Source organism: Thunnus maccoyii, chromosome 15 (genome assembly GCF_910596095.1).
Source record: "Thunnus maccoyii chromosome 15, fThuMac1.1, whole genome shotgun sequence".
In the NCBI taxonomy this organism is placed as follows: domain Eukaryota; kingdom Metazoa; phylum Chordata; class Actinopteri; order Scombriformes; family Scombridae; genus Thunnus; species Thunnus maccoyii.
Genome location: NC_056547.1, coordinates 24,882,654 through 24,907,491, shown reverse-complemented (window position 1 = coordinate 24,907,491; position 24,838 = coordinate 24,882,654). Strand labels below are relative to the sequence as shown.

Below are 24,838 nucleotides of genomic sequence, written 5' to 3'. Positions count from 1 at the left end.
TGGAAAAAACTTTTTGAAGGATACTGATAATGAAGCAAGCCTCCTCCTCCATATTACACCAAGATTACACTGTCCAAATTGCTGTCTATTGCAATATCTCTCTCATTCTTTATCTTTTTGCTGCTGCAGTGCCTCAGATTCCCCTCAGGGATTAATAAAGTAAATTTGATCTAAAATATTCTCCAAACTTCTCCTGTCATGAACACAAAAACATTAACAGTTTACCATTCAGCCCTAGTATGTAATATACATTGATAACATTGATTTTTTTTTTTTATTATTTTATTTTAAATTTTCAAATATGCAAAAAACAGTATAACTTATTCCCACTAAAAACTCAATAATACAAAACACAGGTAACAGAAAAGAAGGAAGTGAAGGGGTAAAAAAAAAAAAAAAAAACACAATTCTGACACCATGACATACTTGTCAATGAGATACCTCAACTCTTGTACCTAGACATTAGTATTGGCCTACGCTGGAACCAGTTCAAAAGTTATATTGAGTCCACAGTTGACAGAAGCAATGTTAACATGTATTCAATAAAAGGCTGCCAGGTCTTTAAAAAGACATCATATCTGTTTTTCAGGACGTACGTAATTTTCTCTAAGGGCATACAGTTAGTCATTTCTGATATCCACCAAAGGACTTGAAGATACCATCACTATAACAGTGCTCCAGGTATCTTATCCCTCTATCGTACCGGAGCTTAAACATTTTGTTATCAGAGATCATTGGTATGAGTTTGTTTTTCCATAAAGGTGTTTTAGGTGACAAATCATTCCTCACTCCAAGAATTTTATGGACTTCACACCATGATTTAACCAGGTGGATAGTAAGTGGGGTTTTGGTTTTGCTAATGATACTTTTTGGATTCCACTTATAAAGTCGCCAAGGTCCTGTAATTCAATTTGTGTCCAGGAGGGGGCAGAGTCACATTCAAACAACAATCCCACTTGGCCTTTTTGCATATTATTTAACTACCCTTTTACCCCCCCTCAGTAGATTGTAATCGAATGGTTATTGCTTGACATTCATCTATATAAATATAAATTCATGCTCATGAATATGATTCAGAAAAGTGTTTCTGCTTCATAAGATCAAATGCTAAGAAAAGGTACGTTTTTTGCAGAGACGACAGTTCTGAGGGGCCATACTGTATGTACCAGCCACCCTTGTAAATGCCTTTCTAGGTGCATTGTCAGCTTGTCCCATTGCAAGTAGACGGGGAGGCTGTTCTTAAGTAACATGTTGTTTGCAAATAACAGACGCCCTGGGAAATGTTTCACATAATGGTGCATGTCCACTTTTTCTCAGTGGATGTTCTCAGTGCCACAGCAGTAAAACCTGAGGCACATTGTAGAAATGGGTTCAACCAAATGGGCCACTTTTGTTAAGCTAAAGGCAACACATTACAGTATGGGATGTATTCTGCCTCTGGCACCTTAACGGACTGCGCTGATTTAGCAGTATTTGTTATACAGAAGGTTTAGATGAATTATTAAAGCATTTACGTCAATGTTTCTCCATAAGGGGCTACCTTATGCATTCATGAGTAGCCACAAGATTCCTTATAGCCTGTAACACTCTCAAGGGCAATGTGCTGTCTTTCCATTCAAATACATACTGTTGACACACTACCCTTGGAAATATGAGCAATTTTCAGCATGTTTATTGAAAGGCCAATACCCTATACCTATACTGTGGATCTCTCTGTTAATAGTTCAGATTTAGGGGTCATTGGATATCACCAAGAGTTGGCATATAGATCAAAAGCATCACCGTGTAAAATAATATTGTGTCCAGCCTACTTGTGTAGAGCTTAAGCCAGTATTTTTATGCCTAGCTTTTGGTGTGGTGAAATGAGTGAGCTTTTGTTTCCAAGCAAGACACAACAACAGAAGAGGATGCCAGTAATATCATGGCAGCACTCATTTTATCTATCTCTGAGCTGGTGTTCAGACCCAAAATAGCTCTCTGTTAAAACAAGCAATAGGTGTGTTTCTAGAGATACTGGTGAGAGGAAGAAATATGATGCAGAAGGCCAGTTTGAGTAATACACTAAATGTTGGTTCCGCTTGTAATGTAAATGGAAAACATGGCTCGCCCCAGTAAACGTTCTGTTCCCTGTGTCTTGTAGGCTACTTGCAGTTGAGGCAGTTTTCAGACCAACATGAGCTCTGTGTGAAAAATTAATTCATTCATTTGAATGGAGGCAGTGCGCTGACGCAGCAGGGGTACAACGTCAAGAACACCACAGGGTCATCAATTTTTTGCCACAACGCAACATCATCCGGCAAGGCGCTGCGTGGCATACATGTAAACTCACATTCCTGGTGGATTACTTTGTAACGTGAATGCTGTATTGACAAAAGATAAAAAAGTTGCCGCCATGTAAAAGTTCGCAGTCCTGCACACAGTGTTTTGGCATCTGACAGGCCTTTAAATGCATTAATCTGTAGTTTAAGTTGGACTTCCTGGATTACCTTAAACAACACACCCCCACCACCACAACGCTTTATATTGTTTTTCAGTCTGGATGCAGACACTGTGTTCTGAGCATTCTTTTCCATGCTGTACCAAAAACAGATTGTTCCGACTTCAGTTGTGTGGCCATTAAATTGAATTGAAGTAAATCAGTGGTCAAATTTAATACTCCCACAGCTCTCTATGCTGTATAAGCAGTGCCCATATCTCATTGCGACTGGTGTACAATGGGATGGCGAGGATACATTACAGGCTATTTAATGCAGCACGCCTTGATGAATGAGGCCTGAGACTTGAAAGTAATTCTTCTATTCGGTATCTGTAAACTGTAATAACCATTCTTTCCCACCAGTTCTGCTTCCTAGGATCTATTTGTCATCTCTTTCATGCTGGCATCATTACTAAATTTCTAGGAAAGTGTATCTCCAGCAACAACTACAGCCTGTTGTTCTTGGCACCCCAGATTCATTAGAGTAAAATTGCTTGTAATATTGGGCAGTTTGTCAGGAGCATCGAGAAAATCACGCTGATTATGGCAGACATAACTTCTTTCCCGTGTATCGCATTTAAGCTACTGTTGATCATTGAGAGAAGAGGCGATAGGCTGTTGAATCATAATTCATGATGAGTTTGTGTGGTGCATTAGACAAGATGGTCTCTCCTTCTATTCATGAGCTAAAAGTAAAGCAGTCAAATCAAAGTACCCAAGAAAAATAGAAAACCTATTCTATTGTCCCATCATAAACACTTAATTTAATTCTCATTTAATTCCAAAAGAAGACCAATTCATTCTGCAGACAACACTTGATGCCACTTTTTTGTTCTTTTTTCATTGAAGTGCAGATTTTTTCCAGGGGAAAACGTTCCACCTCTATATTCTCTGACAGCTCAGGATATTCAGCATACAAACCCTCTCCCTGGTGAATCTTTAGACCTGGGCTGATGAAACCATTCCGGCTGATTGCACCATTGTCTCTTCCTGTCATTTCAGTTCAGGACCCACAAAATCAATTTGAGTTTGAAATGACTACTCCAAGTGGTTCCAAGATCTACTTGAAAAAATTTCAACTTCAGTGCCAAATTGTATATAGTGTGACGTCAGTAAGCTGGACACAGTGTGCTCATGTCTGCCAACCCAGCCAGTCTGTGATGCTTTATGCAAAAGAACCACAGGGAGAAAAGAGGCAAGAGATCTAACAGTCTAGCTGGACAGAGATCTTTGTTGTGTTTTGTCTGAGACAGTTTGTATTTCACTCCTGAGATTTTTATTCTCTACATTTGGATGTAGGATTGCTGTGCAAGTAAAGAAAATCTACAGGGTCTTAAGTAGAGTGAAAGTAAGATTGTTAAATTGTAATTGAAGCCAAAAAGAGGTACATTCTTAAATAACATTCTTTATCAAAATAATTGCTGCTTTATTTGTCTCCTACACCAGGTGCACTTAAGAAAACTGTCCATGCTTGACAAGCTAGCCTGGCAGTGTAGCCTGTTACAGAGACTCTCAAAGGTAAAGGAGATGCATTGTTCACATCAGCCTAGCATAGATAATGCCACCTGGGCATGTTGCAGCCTGAGGCACATAAGACACGGACTATGAGGGTCAGAACTGGGGATTTTGCTAATCCAGGGACACAGTTTGGGTGTGAACCTAGCAAATGTGGGGGCTAGCGCTTGTGTTACCTGGGTCGGTTGCCATTAGCAACTATTACTTTTAGCTTGGTCAGTAGGGCTGCAATTAACAGTTATTTTCATTATCAAGTAATTAGTCAATTATTTTCTTGATTAATCGTTTAGTCACCTGGTCTATAAAATGTTGGAAAATGATGAAAAATGTAGATCAGTGTTTCCCTTAGCCCAAGATGACGTTCACAGATGTATTCTTTTGTCCCGACCAACAATCCATAACCCAAAGATATTTGGTTGGTTAGTTAAATAAACCAAAAAATATTCACATTTGAGAAACTGGAATCAGAGAATTTTGACATTTCTTCTTAGGAAAAAACAATCTATGATGAAATAGTTGGTGATTCATTTTTTGTTGATCAATTAATCATTTAATTGACTCATTATTAGAGCTCTATTGGTCAGCCAACAGAGGTGTGTTAGTTAGCTAGGCATTAGCAGTCAGGAGAGAGACTGAAGCTTTCCGAGTAACTATTTTTATAGGGAAGGTGTATGACTCCACTTCAACGTGAGCGTCACAACTGTCAGCCAGTGCTGGCTGGAGTAATGATACAGAGGGAGTGTTCCCCATAGAGAGACACCTAAACAAATGTTTGAAAGAGAACTAACTTCCTAGATTTTACACAGGCAATAGCATATAATGAACAATTCAGTGTGTTGCAGTGGTGGACAAGAGAATACATACAGTACAATACTAACACATTGTAATGTCCTTTTTTTTAATCCCTCAAGCAGGGTTTGTGCCGTTACATATTCATCAAGGCAGAATCAGTAGTACTGTATAATGGGCTGTGTAAGAAAGGCAACTTCAAAGCCTTTTCAAATTACAATAATGATACAGCACTATTAAAGTAGCACCATTAGTTCTACAGGGCAGTTTTGTCCTCAGCTCTTTTATTGTATTTCCATGGAATTATGCAAAATGGGATTAAATGTTAATCAGAAGTCAATTCAGGACATCTAAATTGATGCTATACAGGACCTATTATGCTAAGGGAGATTTCCCTCTCTTTTTTGATTATAGAGCAGGTCTAGATGCCATGTAAATACTGTGAAAGTATCAAAACGCTCAGTACACAGAGAAATGCCCACAGTCTGTATTCAGAAACAGTGCCTTTAAACAAGCCGTTTGGACTTCTGTAAGGTTGCGAAGTCAAAACTATACACTCAGCGTTTTTCCTACCATTGCTTTGGAGGTACGGCCCGTCCCTCTAGCGAGACCCCCCACCCCTCCTGAAAGAAACAAAATATATTTATTTATGTTATTTACCTAATATATGCACTTGTGTCATTTTATCTCAGTGTGAGAGTCTCTACTGCATTTTGCTGTCATTTATGATTGCACTAGTTTCTCGCGTCTACTCTACGGGTTTCACCTGAGGGCGGGGCTCACACACACACACACACACACACAGCAGAGCAGAGGAGAGACAGTCGCAGAGGAAACGCTGCGCAGTTCTTGGATGTCAGGATGTCATTGCACAGACTTCCAAAGGTTGAATAACATTATCTACAGCGGTAGCCATCGCAATTTACCACTGAATTTTACCCAGAGCTACAATCCATAACCTGTGGTTGGCCTGGGCGTGCTTCACTCAGAAAACAGTCAGCCAATCAAGAGAGGGGCATTAAGCAGACACAAAACAGCCTGTTTCAAGCTGAGTGAGACAGAGGGACTGCATGCATGGCTTGCACAGCTGTAATAAAAACATGGAAATGTCTGTAAATAGACCATGAAAATAAAAAATATTAAACTGGGAATTGGCAGGGCATAATATGACCTCTTTAAAGCAAAGTTAGTTTATGTTTCTGTGCAGCTGCTGGGTGATGGCATTGTAAACTGCAGCTGAAATGCCAAGTTGGTCAATATAATGTTTTATGTCAGAACTAGAATAAGGATGTTATTGCAAGCTCATATAACAGCTCTAAAATCAGAATCACAGATACATTCAGATTCCCTAAAACTAGTACAGGATGGAAACCCATACGTGTGTTTTGATACCAAACCCCAGCATGTAAACCATCTGTCAGTGATGGCTTGTTTGTTTGTAGTGAACCCTGACCACCCACCACAACTCAAACGCACCTAATTAAATGATAGATGCTTTCACACACTAGAAGTTCTGCAGTGTCAACTTTTCTCAATAAGCAGTTTGTGCAGCTAAAGTAAATTACCGTACTTGACATTCATCACCTCATCAAATTGCAATGCAGCTGCCCCCTCATAGGCTGGGTCCTGTACATAAATGTTATTTCGAAAGATAAGATTAAATGAGGTCTCTTGGCATTCATTACGAGATTTATCATATGAGAATTTATTTGAAAAGGGTTGTTTGCAGGTGGAGTGAGACAAACACATACACAAACACCAACACGGTGATTGTCGGTAACACATCCATGTTGTTTACAGCTGCTCTGCTTTGTTAAAACACCTCTGCCTTGCTCAGGAACAGCAGGATAACATAACATGGTGGTATGCAGTATTTAGATTTTTCTCACTCCACATCTGTAAGAAAACAATTGCATCTGAGGCATAGCATTTCTGATAATCTAATGAAATCATATTGATTAATGGGAAAATAAGCTTCATCGTGATATTAAAATGCTCCTAATTTGTACCTCTGTGTTTGGATAAAATACTGTAGTACCACTGAAAAACCTGATTATTCAAATCCCACTGCTTATCTTACTCCTCTCCAAACAGCAGAGCAGAAACAACATGGTCTGGCTGGTCGGTCTCATCAGCATTTGCCGCCTTTTGTTCAGTGTGTGGTTTGACCGAGATGAAAGGGAAAAATAAAAATATAGCCCGTCTTGGCATAGTGTGAATTTGAATCTCTCACTTTCTTCCTCTCACTCTCTGTCTTGCCTGGCTCTTTTTTTTCCCACCAGGTGCCTTTTTGTTCTTCTTCTCCAGGCTATAGCTGTACGTGGAGCTGGCTATCTAGCCTGGCACCCTGCCCCTTATACAGGGGATGAAATGAAAGCTTTGTGTATGGACTACATGTTCTCGTCAAACGTCTGTCCTTGTTCGACTGCTTTTAAACATTCAGTGTGAAAACTCGATTCCTTCACAGAACCTGTTATGTAATTATTGCTAGTCTTAATTATTCCTGTCTAACACAGGTTATTTGGGGGCATTATACTCTTAAAAAGTGTAACAATTATCAATCAACTCTATAAATGCTTAAAAGAATTCTGTTAGAAGTGTTCTAACTATTGGCTTACTTTGCAAGATGTGTAATATCCTTTTCCTACTGAGTTGTTTTTAAAGCAATTGGGTAAAATGTGCAACAACTTCTACAACTACACCTTGTATTTTGTGACAAACGAGTAAAATATGCAAAGAGCCAGTAGCAAGACCTTCTTGCAATAGCTCCATTTTAAATTGCTTTAATGTAGTTTGGACTTTAAAACAAAATACACATATCAGCCCAAAGACAGCACCAAATGTTTTAATTCACAATTCCATCTAATGTATTTTGTTTGTCATTTGATTTGATTTGTTTGCCAGCTGCTACAGGTCTTTATTCTCAGTTCTAGACTGCAGCTGACAATGATGTCAAAAGACACGTCTGCAGTGATAGCAATAGTGAAGTAATTATTGAAAATTTGACATTTTGTTGCATTGAGTTTTTTTCCAAAGTCAGTCAAGGTAGCTATTTACATATCTTTCGTTTTTGTCTCTCTGTTTTCTGTGGTTACATTGTGATGGCATTATGTAATTACATCTGCAACTGACAGTTACAGTCTTTACATTAAAGCAAGCCTACATACATTTTGCTGAACAGTGACCACAGTGTTTTATGAGATAATGGTAAATGCTAATATGTAGTGTAATAGTAGCACAAGAGCATTATTTCCCGCTGGGTATGGATTGGACACACCCCCGCTCAGTTTTGAATACATATTTTTTTGCCCCGGGTTTCGCCTCTCAGGCTTAATACAGGCTGCCTTATTTTTTTGGTTGAAGTTATTGGTGATGAACACAACTTGAGAAAAAGACTGCAGGCAGTACTCAGGGCTAAAAAAAAAAATACTTCAATCTCATCTGCATATTTTTCCTGTTAAAACAAAAATTAATCTTTGTTTCCAATTAAATTATTATTAAAAGATGCTCAAATCAATCAAAGACTGATGTAAAGCTCTGTACTCTTTTTGGTAAAGATTCAAATCCAACATTATCCATCATTAAATATCAGGTCTCTATCAAGGAAACTAAAGTAACTAAATTTTAAGTAATGTTAGTGCATTAAAAAACAGCAGTATGCATAGCATTCCTTTTATTTTGTTATACTACCATTATTAAGAAAAATACAATTATCAATTTCATCATAATTTGTTATTTGCTAGATTGATATACATGCATATTAATGCAGTAAATGGCATTCCCTACAAGCAAGCAACCTTTTAAATATAGTTCTGTTCAAAACAGAATTTACCAGGTGCTTTGCTAGATTCATACCAATATTCTGTATATAAATGCTATATATAAAGTGCATTCAAATACAAGTAATACATCCATGTTGGATGTTTTTCATATATGAGGGAAACCAAACATTGGATTTTTTAAGTTGCAATGTGAACTGAGTCTATTTTACAGTTCAGTTGCTGCTGGGGCTCCACTAGAGTACCTATGCTTGATTCACAGTTCAAAAAACTCCTTTATCTTATTATCTTAACTTATCTTTATCTTATACTTGCCCCTCATGCAGCCCCTCAGTTCAGCCTCTGTCTTTAATAGACAGTCTTAGCTCCTGTCTCTTTAAGGATTCCCTCCCAATAAGCCCACTCTGTTCTGATTGGCCAGTTTTCCAAAAGCCTGCTGAGGGGCAGCCATATCAGAGTCCTGTTATGTCATGAAAACACAACATTTCCTGCTTTACTGCTTCATATTAAAAGCTTTTAAATGATGAAATAACAGGAGACATTTATCATTAAGAATTTACAGGATTAAACGTGTTCCTCACCAAATTAGCAGAGCTTCGTTAGTGATGCTAAAAACCGGTCAACACAACAAGATAAAAATAATGCGGGGAGGAATAGTACAAGCAGAAACAGCCACAGTGATGATGATGTTTGATGAAGAGCTGCAGACAATCAGCACACCTCCAACAAGTTAACTACTTATTTTACTTTGCTGTGCTGTATAATGGAAAAACACCTTTGGCCTTCCTGCCATGGCTCGGCCCGACTACCCCCAATCAACGGAAAAATGCCATAATGTTAGCAGAGCGGAGCAGTGAACTTGCACTCTGTGCGTGGAGCAGATGACCATATGAAGAAATCTGTCATGAGAAAGTAGAAAAAGCTGTTGGAAACGGAGTGTTCAGAGCAGTCTGAAGCCGGTGCTTTTAGCTCACAGAGATTAATTCTACATACGTTTACGTCATTATTTTATACACTTTGGCCACGTTTAATATGAACATCCAACATTCTAACATATATTACATATGACTGAAAATAAGGAAAAGCATAACAGGTGCCCTTCATATTCTTGCTGAATCACTGTTTAAGACTCAGAAACGTTAACATGGTTCAACATAAAGAAATTGCTATTAAACACGGGACTCATCTTGACGTTCATTGCATTTGTGTAGCTGTTATTTGGAACCATTCACTCATCATTTTGTAATGGAGAGGATGATGGGAGTGTAAAGGGAAAACGAGGCCATTATCTCCATGTGTGTATTGTTAGTTAGACTCCATGAGCTTTCCAATTAGAATGTCTGCAACTAAGGACCCTGTTATGGGTAATTGTTTTTAAGGATCGGCTGATACCCTGAAGACTGCTGCTGTAATGGCTCTGTATCTCTCCAGTATGGGTTCAAATTATTCACATTTATGAAAGCTATTGTCTTCAACCCATAAACAGATAGAGTTTTGCTGTTGTACCAGAGCTGCCTCTTTTTTCCTTCTTTTCTCTGAAGCTTTCATATGTACCCTCTGCTGCAGGGTGCGTTGATACTCGCTGCAGATTAATTAAATGTCTACCATTACAGCTGGAATTTATGCAGATGTCTGACATCCAGGGTACAAGCAAAACAAACAGCCTAATTGAATTTAGCTTCTCACTTAAAGCTGTTTTTCCCCTCCGAACCCCATTTATATCTGAACTCAGCTGGCTACATTGACTCTGACCCTTTTTTTGTGACATGCAGCCAGAGCTGTTTCTGTTCAACCGGGCTCTGTGAATATGTGAGTTGTCAGGTACAAACGTTCTTCGGCAGCCGTAGCCAGCACAGTCGTTTCAGCGAACAAAGCCTCCATTTCCTTCTGCCACGCTGTCCAGAGTTTGTATTCAGACAAACTGCTGCTAGAGAGGTGAGTTAGAGTTTATTGGAACCATTTTAAGTTCAGCTGTCAGATTAGTTTAGAGGGTAAGGTGTATGAGGTGATGTATCTGCTCAAAGTAATTTCCACAGACTGGATTGTAAAGGAATGTTGAGATGTAGAATAAACTGAATGAACAGCCTCAAAAATCCAGTATCCAGTCAGACTGTAGCATCCATATTATTTTATACAGTATCATTATCTTTACTTTTACATAATATGCACTGTAAGATAACAATATGGATGGTTATGTCAGCATTAGAATTTTAGTTGCAGAGGGTTTTTGTTAATAGTAGAGGGGTCACTTTGTTGACACAAAAGTTCACAGTTAGCTCGCTGTTCACATCAATGTTCACGTCAATAGCAGGAAAAACACAGATTGTGTATCTTTGTTATGAACAGAAGAATAATATATACAGTACTGTGCAAAAGTTTTAGCCATGAATTGCCATGAATAGTTTTTATTTCTCAGTTAACGGCAACAGTTCTCCTCAGTACACCTGCACACAGTTTTTCAGGTACTCGGCAGGTCAGTTTTTCCTGCATCTTGGAGAAGTTGTCACAGTTCCTCTGTGGATTTAGGCGGGGGCTGCCGTCTCAGCCAGTAGCTAAGTTTACAAGAATTTGCCACATTTTACATACAGACAGCTTTCATTGTAGCTTGTTCATAATAAGCAGATGAAAATATCACTTTTCTATATGTTCGTGCTTGTTGAACAGGTGTTTTGATAAATTACTCTCATCAGCTTTTTACTCGCAAAGCTTTTATTGCACTTTCAGTAACGAACGTAGTTGTCGTCAACTCAAGTAAAACTATCCTTCACTTCATCTGGTTCACTGCAGCCTCTCTGCTCTCTGCTCTGTGTGTGTGTGTGTGTGCACGTGATATTCCATGTTTGACAGTTGATTCCATTTTTATTATCAAATTCTGCGATTCTGTCTGTTTTCCACAACATGGAAACCAGGGCCCTACCTCAATATCTCAACAGATTAGCTATATATTGAAGACATATAAAAGCTTTTTCTCGTCTACAGTACGTGCAAGAATAGGGACACACTACCCTGATCATATCAACTACAAATGTGAAGAGATTGTGTCGTAGAAATCCTAAAAACAAGGTCCTTGTTTTCTGCTCTGCCAATATGGTTTCCAGACAGTTACCAGAGACGTCAAATAAGACATAACAGTGAGTGACGGTTCATGAACATAAGCTGACCGCATTGGTGCTAATATTAGCTGTCTAGCCGGCCATAGTGATAGCTGACTACCACCACGTCGGAGCATTTTTCTGACCTATTGCAACATACCCCTCAGTATTTGCACTCCTGTCATATTGATTGACCCTGCTTGTCATCTGTACATACTTGTTATGGGGCCCCAAACCTGAAATCCGTCAAGGTATGTAAGTATTGCAATACAAAATAGCGTGCATTTGTTGTGAGGGACAACTTGAAAGTCTTTCCTCGCGTCATGGAGTCGATCAGTCCATTAATCCTGCTCAGGGGACATTTTGTCAAGTGACACCCAGCTGTCCTGTTAGTCTGACAGCGAAGCCTGACACCTGAATCCCAAAAGTGCTTTTGAAAGATGCCGCATGCAGGAAAGGAGGATTAAGAATGTAACACGGATTCAGAAGACGTTGACAGCAGTCCGCTTTGCTCGGCTGCCGCTTGTAAGCACACTGAATCCAACAGTACTTGTTTCTCAGCGGAGCAGCAGGGAGAAACGGCACAATGATCCCCGTGCTCCTCGTCTCTGATAAACACAGTTCAGCAGTGCGAGAGGGGCGGCAGACTGTGAGGAATAGGAATGCTTACTCAGGCTTTTCACGTATATGAAAAGAGGAGGAAGGAGGAATACGTAAGTAGGAAAACTAAAACTGCAAGTAATCTGACCCAGTTTTTTCCTTCTGGCTCGTGGCTCCAAGCTGGTGATGCAAGCAGTTTTTCTATTTATGCTCTTGGTTCAGATTGATCTCACTATGAAGCAAAGAGATGCATCTCAGGGGAAGGCTGGCCTGTTAATAGCCATTGTTCATCACCACCCATAAACACTTGCACTATTTTTCGTCACACAGAGAAGTGTATACAGTACATTTGAGAAAAAGTAGCTCTTTGCTATGCTTGTGAGGACCTCATATCTTCATTCCCAGCCTTATTCACCACTCCAGGGTTATTTTGTGTTGAAGTGTTGAATATAATTTTGTGGTTAATGCACTTTCCTTTAATCTGCCTGCTCATTTACTTGTACTTGAGATTATGACTGACAGTACACCCAGAAAGAAGTTCTGCATCTCAAGCTTTCAGCTGTTCATTTTATGGGCATTTGGAGAGAGGAATAGTGTTAGTAACCATAAGAGAGCAAGATTTTTTTTTTGATTCAACCACGCACTGTTGTACCCAGAAGTCTGATAGCTGCATTGTATCTTGCGCCATTGATCCTTATGCTGCGTTCAGACTGAAACAATGCAGCCCCCTCATTTGCTTGAGTGAGCGCGTGCATTGAAGCAGCAGGGGTGCCAACGCAGAGGATTCTGCACAAAAAATGAAGGGTTGTTTGGCAAAAAACTGTCTGAACATTTTCCACAGTACAATGCAATACTACACAATACTTTCCTGGTAGATTTCTTTATAACGTGAACACCAAATTTCTACTATTTACATTGTAATTATTGCAGCAAAAGATAAAATTATTATTATTATTATTGTGATAACTTTCCAGAATTTTAAAATCTTTTCTCATAGTATAAATCACTTATGCAGTGTTTTGACTTCTAATAAGTCTTCAAACTCAGAGATCTAGTATCCAATCTGGACTTCCTGGATCGTATGCCATTGCTCTGCTGCCATTGGTACCTGAGGCAATCCACCCATACCAATGCAGTGTACAGTTATCCAAATGAAAAAGAAAAATGTATAATCAAAGAACAAAGTATGAAATTGACTATTGAAAATAAACTACTGCTAAACAAAAGTGAAAAATAATTCAAAAGTGTCAAAAAATTCCAATCTAAAACTCACAAGTTTATCAAAATGCATACTGCCAGGCTCCCTTTAACCACTGCTTATTGGAGACCTCCAGTGTGGTCTCTGCATAGGGCCCCACATTGAGAAATAGATGGCTATTGCTTACAGTATGTCAGATGGCTGCCAACAATGGAGGTGTGAAGAGAAGAGTACCTCATTAGGAGCCACCTTGTCGTACTGGGGCAATTAGTAGACCGGGGAGGAAATGCTTTGAGCTCAGACACTGCTCAGTGCTGTCCGCCCACTGAAGGGACTGATGAGGAGAACACGAATGGTGGGAAGGTGGGAGTATCAAAGTAGCCGTGGTTTTAGAGTTGTCCTCCAGCTTTATTTTAAAATCTTCATGCTAAAAACCCTTTTCACTTCAACCATAATTTCCTTCTGAACATTTTTTGTCAGTATATACCTCATAGTTACTAGCCTCAGTAATGTAACCCTTATTCAAGATCCTTCCTTTGGGCATCTCTACACACCCTTTTTACTTCAACTCTTAAATTCTGTTCTATGTACAATCAAAGAACATCCGTCAAAGCTGTATGTCTCAGCAGGTATCCTGCTTTTGACAGAGTGGAATAAATAAATAATATCTAAATTATTTCAGACCCACAGTATGAACTCAAGGAAAACCTCTGAGACAGTATTTCTTTATCCACCTATGTGAAACTCTACCATAATATAGGTTTCTGTAGGGAGTTGGCAGGGTTCTCGATCAATGCCAAGGGACTGAAGATGAAAATTAGCTTTAAGCCAACTGTGGTAAAATACATCAAATGGTAACATTTATGTTTAATATTGTACATGGTCCCTTACAAATAAAAAAAAAAAATGAACCCTTGCATAGTAATGCTTTTCTGATTGTTGTTTTTTGACATTTTGGGAAATACTTTCATTAGTTGTTTTTTCCCCAAGATTTGGATGAGAAGATTGATATCACTTTCATATTTAACCATTAAATATGAAGGTGGAGCCAGAAGATGGTTAGGTTAGGTTAGGTTAGCTTAGCTTAGCTTAGCTCAGCTTAGCTTGGCTTAGCGTAGCGTAGCGTAAAGACAGAAAACGGGGATACAGCTAGCTTGGCTTTGTCAAAAGGTAACAAAATCCTCCTACAAGTATCAGATGAAACAAATGAGATATCATGTGTTGGTAAGTGAGCTTTAAAGGTTCTTGTAGGAGGATGCTTTACCTTTTGACAGAGCCAAGCTAGCTGTTTCAGTCTTATGCTAAGCTAAGCTAATCATCATTCAGCTAAGTAATATATACACAAGCTGCTTACAATATATCCATCTTTCTTCCACCAGACACATTTACTTTGTTACGGTGACTGGACCCTTGACACCTCCAACGTATATATGGATAAACTATTAACTTTGCACTTTTCCAAGTGACTGGGCTGAACATGGGAACAACAAGTCACTCTCCAGTGAAAGAACAAACATATGAAGTGAAGTGAAGCATGCTGTTTTTGCTGATATGCATTGATTATTCTGTGTGACATTCACACTGCCATGGTTAGAGTTTCTATTGCCACTGAACGCACTCATGCAAACATTTCTCATAGAACAGTCTGAGCTTCGGATAGAGGCAATGTCATTCCTCAGCCTTGCTCGTGTGTGTGACCTGTCATTGTCAGGTCGCTTGAGTAGGCTTGAATATTTGTGAAATATGTAAGATAAAGCAGACAGCAGGGGCAACAGGGTTGTTTGCATAGCTCTGGCAGAATGTAGACGCAAAAAGTAATCTCAAATATTTTATGAGTGGGGACTCTGTGCTTAAAAATGAATGAAGCAGTTTTGGAACTTGTCCAAACAAAAGTTCCTTTAAAAAAAAAAGTGTGCTAGCCTGGTCCTTAGCATTCTAAGTCCTAAGAGTTCTTCTTCTAAGAGTTTTCTGTCCTTTCTCAAAGAAAGCTGGACTTTTTATGGTTATTTATTGATACATTTATAATTATGAGGATCATCCCAAGGCCTCTCCTTTATGAGGTGATATCTTCAACTAATGTACTAGCCTGCCTACCAATAAAAAGTAACGAGGCAGGTACTTTTTTCCTCCACTCTTCCAGAACTCAGGGTCCAAAACCATTTCCTTATGAAAGGAACTCTACAGCCTTGTAGCTGGTGCTGCGAGTAAGCAGACAGAGAAGATGTAACTTATATGAAAGGATGCCTGGGCACTTTCATCTGATTCTGCTGCCTGTGGCTGAGCCAGAGATGGATGTTGTTTGATGCAGACATGGGTGACTGGGGAGATATAAATGACACTGACAGTGAATCATACAGACACACTGCATCACACCTTTGTCACACTTTTTTGCTCTGGGACAATACCGTTCTTTTTTCCCTCTATGTGTATAGTCTTTTGAAACTTTATGAAGGAAAATAACCCTGGTTTACTTGCATTTTATGTGAAAAGTAGTTAAATGTTAATATCAAAACTGCCACCTGTTTTATCTGTGATGCTGCAAAGTATCCACCAAAGTACTGTATATCAATTTTACATTCATGATTTCCAATATTTATGTCTAGGCCACAACATAATGACAAAAACCAACTAGTCTCATAACCTCCACACAATGACTGGTTGTAGTCTGGGGGACAGTGTATCCAAAGAGCATGACAACCAGATTACAACTCAAAACAGAAAGCGACAAAACAGAGAGCCACTTGTAGCCAATAAGTTCCACCCATTACATTCAATACAAGCCATGCAGGATAAAGTTTCAAAGTTAGCTACTAGCCCTTGAACCCTTGAGCATTTAGCAACTAAAGAGCCAGATATTTCCCTCAGGATACCAAAGCCAAACTGAAAGGAGAGTGAATATTTTACTTACATTTGTGTGGCCAGAAACATGACTCAGACAGATGGATGGAGAAGACAGTATCCCAACACTTATACATGTATCTGTACACACACACACACGAGACTTGATCTATACACTGTGACAGCGAGGCAGTTTGTTCATTGCTGCTATGGCAAAAGGTACAAAACTTCTGCCAAAGCGAGCTCTTCTAAATTTTAGAATCCTGTGTATACAGCCTGACAGCAGTAGAGATGAATGCTAATGTTACTCTGTGTTTGCTACATGTGTATATAGGCAACTGTCAGTGTTCACCATGTATGATAATATGTCAGTGTTGTCTTTATAGTTTGTTCTGCTGCCCCCAAGTGGCCAAAAAAAAATGCTGCTTTAATTTGGGGGCTCAGTCAGGGGTGCAAACCCAAAAAAGCAGAGAATCAGACGGGACACAAATTAGTAATGTGTCAACCTCAAACTGTTTGTTTTTATTTAAGAAGTACTAAGTACCTTCATAGACTATCATTTTAAATTTTCTCTAAGGGCCAGTGTCGCCAGGTGCAACAAAGCAACAATTAATCAGCCTGTTGCTTAAGATCAGCTACATACTATGAAGTCTTTTGGCCAATGGAAATTAATAGAGTGAATGTGAGCTATTGCTTAAAAAAAATAATTGTAGTTCTGAACAATGTTTCTCTTAAACATTATATAACATCTTCAGCATGTATTTCATAAGTGAGACTTAGAAGCGTGTGGCCTCAAAACTACCTTGTCATTGTGTGAGTGCTTGTTGTTGCGCTGTCATGCATCTCTGTTTCTTATTTCCTTGCAACACTGTTGAAAGTCAACTTGTTTTTGAAGCATAGCTAAGCAAAACTGACACGTCCCTCATAAAAACCCTCCCTTCCCCCATGCCAGCTCTTATCCTTTTATCCTTCTCTGTTTGTCAGTTTTCATAGTGAGATAACATAATGAGCAGCAGGGGAAGATAATATTAAAAACAATCGTTTAACTGCACTGCTTATCTGCTCTCTGCATTTGGAGCTGTTGAATGCACAAGGGGGGAGGTGAGTCTATATATCTAGCCATCTGTATTTGACACATCTGCTGTAAATGATATGGGATTGTGGAAGTGGGGGGAAGCAATATGATACAGGACAGAGGGTGCCAGCATTGCTGAGTAGTATCCATTCTGCCCTTGTTAGGTTATTTCTTCAAAGCAATAACTTAATAGCAGTAAAGACTGAGTCCATTATGACAACTAATTTCTAGTTTGCTAGCACAGAGACATTAACTGCTTCTGTAACTAATTGACCCAAAAAGTCAAAAGTGAAAGCGATTGAGGAGTGTAGTTGGATACCACATTGATCTTAGTTCTGGTTAGTCATCCAGCTCTTTGTTTAGCAAGATCTTTTGGGATGAGACCTTTTTAGATGTTGCTCCATGCCTCTTAAAATATTTCCTAAGAAACCAAAGTCTGAGTCCTAAAAGTTCAGCTCATTATTTAGTTCATTACCTCCCTCTTCTGTCTTTCTTGCTCTGTTTCTCCCTCTTTCACACTTTATTTCCTCCATTTGCCTTTTTACTCCCTCTCTCCATCAGCCCCTCCTTCCTCTCTTGCTGTAAGCAGAGCTCCACGGAGCTGTCAGAAGCGTTTGAAGTCTCTGCTTTTTACAGGGCCTCCTCCTCTCCTCATTTTTCTCTGCCTCCTTCCTCTCCAGTCCTAGATTGGGTGGCCTTGGGTAGAGTTTGGAGTGTTGGACTTGAGTAAGAGCTTGCTGTTACGTCTTTATCAGCCGAGATAGTTACTCTGCCTTGTGATGTGCACTGCATCACAAGATTAAACTGTAGCCCAACCATTTCTGTAAAGTCTTTCCCAACTTAGTTCCTCTGAATGCTCCCCTAGGCCACATTGGTACTGTCTGAACTGAAGCACACAGTCTCATAAAAATGCATTTCAACTTCAGGCGGATATACTTTTTCCTGAGCGATATAAGCCATTTTATATCACTTATGTATCTCTAATGATGTGTTGAGGCGGATGTAGCTGCAGGCTGTTTGTTTACCACCAGGCACTCTGTAACATGCCCTCTTGACACCCCTAATGCAGTCACACTCCCATAGTACATGGAGATAATTACATTGGAAAGTAATGCCCTCAACATCTGTGTCTATAATAGCACAGACACATTATTACCCTTTTCACCCTCATAACTGGCATTTCTGGCATTACACATTTTTGTCAAGAGCCAAATTGAATTCCTTGCATGAGCTTTATTTCCAAAACTATCTGGAGAGGACAAATAATTCATTTGGTTTGGTCCCAGTTTTCACCTAAATAGAGGTCCTAATAGATAACTACATAAATAATTACAGCCCTACCTGATGATTACTACCTGACAGGTCAGGCCCGCCTCACCTCTTGTGTCATCAACAGCAGCGTGATTTAAAGTGCTCTCTCAGGGCAGAGAGCCAGCAAGCTCTTGGCTCAATCCATTCATCTGTCAACATTTCACAACTACCAAACAAGCCAACATTTCGGTTTTATAAAAACTCTCTCACTGAAAAATGGTGGGAAGTGGGACAACTTATTAGTACATTGTTATAAACTTTCTTCTTAAGTTGTGATGGCAGATTGTCTCTCACAGCCACATCTTCAACTTTGCTGGCCAAAATGAGATCCAGTAATGAGGACGTTTAAATGAAGGAAGTGTTTTATACGATCCTGTTATCTGAGTACTCACACTGTGTCTAATATATGAAAGAAAATAATGGAGAAACTTCTGGAAGTTTCACTTATTTGTCTCTCAAGCTGGAGAACCTTCTCACTTTCATCTCTCCCCAATTGATTTGTTACCACCTTTGGTACTTGGCTCAGCTGGCGACTTTTCCAGGGGAGCCACTTAAAACAATAGGACTCTACTCCTTTATGAGGGAAGGGAATGTTAGACACAACTATTAGCTTTGAAGGGCAAATTCGTCAAACCCCAAAAACCCCTCAGGCCTACGGAAAGGTGAGTTGGTAATGATTACTTTAGAGTTCAGAGGCAGCTGCAGAGATGTTGATTATGTGCTAGAAAGTGATATTGAATAAGAGAAGGTGCCTGCACATGCAAAGCTACATTCGTACAATTTTGATAAAAACATTTTGATTTAAATTAGATCTTCATTAGATCAAAAATTACAATTTCCTTGAGCCATAATTTAAGGTATTTGTTTATGAAATCTACACAACAAAAACACATCCTGTAGAGAACTATAATCACAAGGGTCCTTGTGATGTAATTTTTGCTTATATCTGCAAGAGTCTCCACCGACTGCACATTTGCTACAAAAACAAAACAGATGTCACTACCTGCATCTTTAAAATTCCTCTTTAAAGGAATATAAAGACACCCTGATGGCTTGTTCAACTTTAAAAAAAAAAACACCTCTTCTTTTTGATGTTGAATGGTTGCCATTTGTATTTCTAGTTGGCAGCAGTGGAACTACGCCCAACGTAGTATTGTCACAGTTCCACATACTCATCTACAGCTGTTTGCATCAGTGCCCATTGTGGAGAATATTAAGGCTCCAAGGCTGCCGTTCTTTGGTTTATTTGCCAAGAAGTACAGCCATCATATGATTTGCTTAGATACAGTGCCAAGAGAGAACAGGAGATTGGCCAAGAGCAAGTGGTCATCTCCTCAAGGCCCTGCTGGTTTTCCAGATGTCGAGTACAAAGTGAATGAAACTAATAACTGCAACACAATGAAGGACGTGGTTCACTCAGCCACAAATCTGGTACTCAGGCCAAGAAATATCCAACAATGCAGTTGAGCACATGTACTGGGAGCCATATTCTTTCTGCTGCTTCTTGCTAGGGATGCACAATCTGACATTTTCTCTCTCACCGTCTGCGGCCTGCTGTACCCGTTTGAAATGAATTTATAGCAAAAAAAAAACTGTATTTTATAATGACATTGACAAAGAAACCGTATTTAATGTGGATCAGGCATCTTAACCAATCCACTTAATAAGGTCAATATCAGGCCCCAAACCCAATCCAGCAAATCAGAGTAATGTATTCCTACTTCTCATCAGAATTAAAATCAAACCTCCATTACTGCTTTCCTTCTCCAGTAATGTTGATTTGTAGTTCATGCATAGTGGCTTAACTGTGATCATTCAAATCAAAATGTAATTTTTAAAATTCAAGATAAGACCATTCACTGTAGATGAGACTATCTAAAGTGTGTTAGTTAAAATGCCTAAAATGTAAATAAACTGGTTGACTACAGGAAGCTCCCTTTGTAGCAGTGTAGTTTCAAAGCATGTGAAACCAGGAAAAATCTAATAAAAGTGGATTACAGCTGAAGCCCTTTTTGGAGCTGTTGTGTGTGTGCGTGGGGGGGTGGGTGGGTGGGTGGGATGGTGGGTGGATTAATAGACATGGATTTAGATTGGATGTAATGATGCGAAGCAAAAAGCAATGGAGGAACTCACCCCCACTACCCCCCGCTGTCTCCACTGTTAATATTTGGAAATGGGAGAGGGATGGTTGGGTACTGGTGTAAAAACACACGCACCAATTTTTTTACCCTTCCTCTGCGTGTGCTGTGACTCATACAGTGTCATTAACCAGCCCATGTAGCAGAAATAGTAAGACTGATGATGGTAAATTGGGATTTTCCTCAATTCCTCACATTTTCGCCAAAGGAATCATTAATCGCTCATCCCATCCCCGCTCAGCCTCACATTACCATCTGAGCACTGTACCTCGATCTTATGGCTCTAGAAATTATACTTCTTGTCAATTTGGAGATTCAGAGCTGTACTGTTGTAACACAAACACAACCCTATCCCTCCCACACACACCACACGGTCTGTAGGGGTCCACTGTAACTGTCATGTCACCGAGCCTCTCCGCTTATATTAGCCGACATCTGACCTTTTAATGAGCACACAGCCGGAGACCTGCTGTTATGAGAGGTTAGCGAGGCTGTCTGACAGCGGTATGGTTGAATGAGGGGGGTCCTACTCAGTGGAGCCGGTGTCACACCTCCACAATAACCATACAAAACCTCTACACACCTCATTAGCATCATGCTAATAAGCCCTTCTGCTGAGGGTGTCCATGGAGAAGCCGGAGTGGAGAGAGGGATGGCATATTTACAGCCATATCAAGGAATTCTTTAGCCACTTAGGAATGTGCGCTCTCCTTTTTTTTTTCTTTTTTTTTTTTTTCTTGGCCATCATCTTGAATACACTTGAGCTACAGCAACAGGCTTGCATTCATTACATTCACACCCTCTTTGAAAATGTGTCTCCAGTATACACATCTAAAATTAATTTATGTTTTAGTCACCACTGCCAAAATGTATCAACACTTTTTTTTGGCCAAAATGTGTCCGTAGCACAGAATATCAAAAACTGTCAAGTACCAAAAGCTGGAATCAAATGCTTACTCAAATTCCTACTTTTCTTTACTTGTTCTTCTTCTTGTTTTAGACTGTATTTTACTGACGCAAAATATTGTCTAAACACTTGCCACAGCACAAGAAGTATCGCTGCTTGTGTTTAGACAATATTTATAGGAACAGTTTAACATTTTGGGAAATGCGCTTATTTGCTTTTGTTCTGAACGAGACATAGTAAGATTGATACCTCTCACAGGTCTGTGTGTTAATTATGGAGCTGGAGTCAGTACATTGTTAGCCTAGCTTACATAAAAACTAGAAGAATGGGAAACAACTAGCTTAGCTCTGTCCAAAGTTAAAAAAAATACACATACCAACATCTCTCAAGCTCACTTATCAACATGTATATTGTTTGTTTAAAGGCATACTCTGCAGGATTTTCATTAAAAAAAAAACAAACAAACAATGGATAGACTCATAGAAATCCCTCTCAATCATCACTTATGATCCACAAGTGTGTGGCGGTGTATGTATCTACAGAGACCCTGCCCTCTGCCTGTATTTTCTTATTATTTTGCCGTGTTCGGGATGTTTCTGAGCGTCAGCCTCTGGGCATTGGGTGTGTAGCCCCCAGCCAATAACAGCGCGCAGGGTGTGAGGTCAGGAGTTGTAGCGTAGCAACCAGGTTACATTGCTGTTTTTTTTATGTGCTTCAGTGTTTCCCCCGCCTCTCCGTCTCTCCTCTGCTGTCTGTGTGTCTGCCTTGACCGGGGCAGGGCTCAGCTACACACACAAATCCTGCATAGTATACCTTTAACTCAGACATGAACAGACATGTAGAATCACAGTTTGTTAGAGGGGTTTACGTGTTGGTAAGTCATTGCACCCGGCTGTTCACAAAAAGTATGACAGCAAGTAACCCACAAATCTTCATCTCCAGAGTGCTTTGAATCTTCAGTGCGTTGTGGGTCTCATTTACAATCAAACTTTATGAGATTTAATCTTTATTCCCAGTCCATTCTTTCTTTTCCCATTCTCTTTGCTCTTCCTAACCATACTTACCCCTTTCCATTTCCTCCCCTTTCATTCATGTCTCCTCCATCTCCGTCTCCCTGGTTTCCCAATTGTTCTGAATCACTCGTCATCACAGTACTGTTTTGTTCTTTAACATTGGAGGGCCTTTCCATCTTGTAGCAGCTTAGCTTCTCTGAGACCTTTGTGGGGTGGCTGCACAGCGGATACAGTCAGTATAGAGAACAAACCCTTGTTAATTGCACTGTGCGATTCTCAAGGGGGCACAGCATATATGGCAAATTATTCTCTTTTTATGTGTATTCTGTTTTTATCTTGGGGTATAGTGTATATCACTTTCATATGTCAGTGGAACAACTGGATTTATATTTATCTCTTTGTTAATTATTTAAACTCAAATTTGTAAACTACATCTCAAGAGCTTAGTTTTTGCCATAAGATTTTAAGTCTGGATATGTACAGGACTAATCTGCAAATGTTTGGATGATTATGTGATTCGTGCCTCAACAAACTCCTGTACAAATACTAAAACTCTGCCTTTTGATTGCCTTACATTCATTCAGAGGAAAACATTGATTTTTCAGAACAACCACCAAGCCCCTTTAATTAAAAAATACCATTGACAGCCAGTAGAGATGCAGTCATCTCATCAGATGTGGGAAGGCTTCATGTTGTGTATATTAAAGAAAGATTCTGGTATTTTTCAAACTAGCAAAACAGCATATATCGGGGCAATCAGCGCAAGCCTCCAAAAGCTTCCCAAGTAAATTTAATTTTACATAAATCATTTTAAACACCTATCTCAGAGACCAAAAGTAAACACAGAAATTAGCTCCCTGGATTAGCTGTTGTAGCTAACTTCATAGGAATCTACTTCCAGGGCAAGCTAGCTGTTAGCCAGCTAAAAAACTACCTATCTACTACCACTACTATCACTTTATTCATCCTAGATATTCCCAGACCACAATGAGCAAAGTTATAAACTGTGGAATCGGTTTGTCAGGCTAAGCCATTAGCCACATTTTCTCGCTAGTGCTCTGTCATTTCATCTTTAAATTAAGTGTTGTCTGTGGTTTTGTTATCATTATCTGGTTTCATTCTATCATGAAACAAAGCAAAAAGACATGCAGCATTTTGGCATCAGTTTTAGAGACCTTCATGTTCATGCTTGCAATCTGTTTAAATGCATAATGTAAATCCTGTTTTTGGCAGCAGCAGTATAGCAGAAGAGTCCCAAGATTAAAGGTTTACAATCCCCTTTCTAAATCATCTTTTGTTATTTCTTTAGGGGCCACAAACGCAAGCACGATGATGCCAAAGAAGAGGAGGAAGATGTGGACGACGACATGGAGGACAAGGGGGAGGCAGACTCTGCCGATGAGTCCTCCAAAGAGTCCAACGAGGAAGAGGAGGGCAGCAGCTCAGAGGCGGACGAGATGGCTGCTGCCTTGGAGGCAGAGCTGAATGACTTTATGTGATGTGGAAAAGGAAGGGACTCATTCATAGGAAAAGGACAACAAATAAAAGGCCCCCATCGCCCCTTAAAGTGGTACCTAAAAATCCTATTTTCTCCACTTTGGAATCTGTGTGTACTTAGGATGTATGAGCCATGAATGTGTGCTGTAATAAAAATGAATGTCCTGTACAGAAATGACATGTTGCTGTGTAAATAAAGGCTTAGATTTTTTTGTAGCATTGATATACAGTATAGCCTTTTTGGCATAAAACACTTTGATGTTAACATTTTATTGTGAGATAACAAACTGTAGGAAGCATTAAATTTGATACTTTTTTTGTTTTACTTTTTTCTATTTCGATTTTTATATTGATGAGAAAAAAAAAGATAAAATTATAAACCTTAAATTTTGCTGGTCGTACATGCCAAAGAGTTTGGAATAGGTTTGCCAAGGCGTGCAGCTAATGTTTTACTCTTGACTTCCAGTTTTATTTTTCTGTTGGCCTCCTTTTTTAAGGGTCATGAATGCAACCAGCGGATTTAGACATTTGAATGTGTTTTCCTCAGTCGTTTCTTCCTCATCATAGTGTTTGTACATTTGATAACATAATGTCTTTTGTGAATATATGG

General features: G+C 39.4%; 1 protein-coding gene across 1 annotated transcript in view; it reads left to right on the top strand.

The window, feature by feature from the left end:
• ctdp1 (CTD (carboxy-terminal domain, RNA polymerase II, polypeptide A) phosphatase, subunit 1) overlaps nt 1-24,553 on the top strand; it is a 70,568-nt gene extending 46,015 nt beyond the window's left edge. Inside the window, exon 13 of the mRNA XM_042435560.1 lies at nt 24,041-24,553. Coding sequence (XP_042291494.1) covers nt 24,041-24,230 — 190 coding nt within the window. The 3' untranslated portion in view covers nt 24,231-24,553. The remainder of the gene's footprint in view (nt 1-24,040) is intronic.
• Nucleotides 24,554-24,838: the final 285 nt, after the last annotated feature.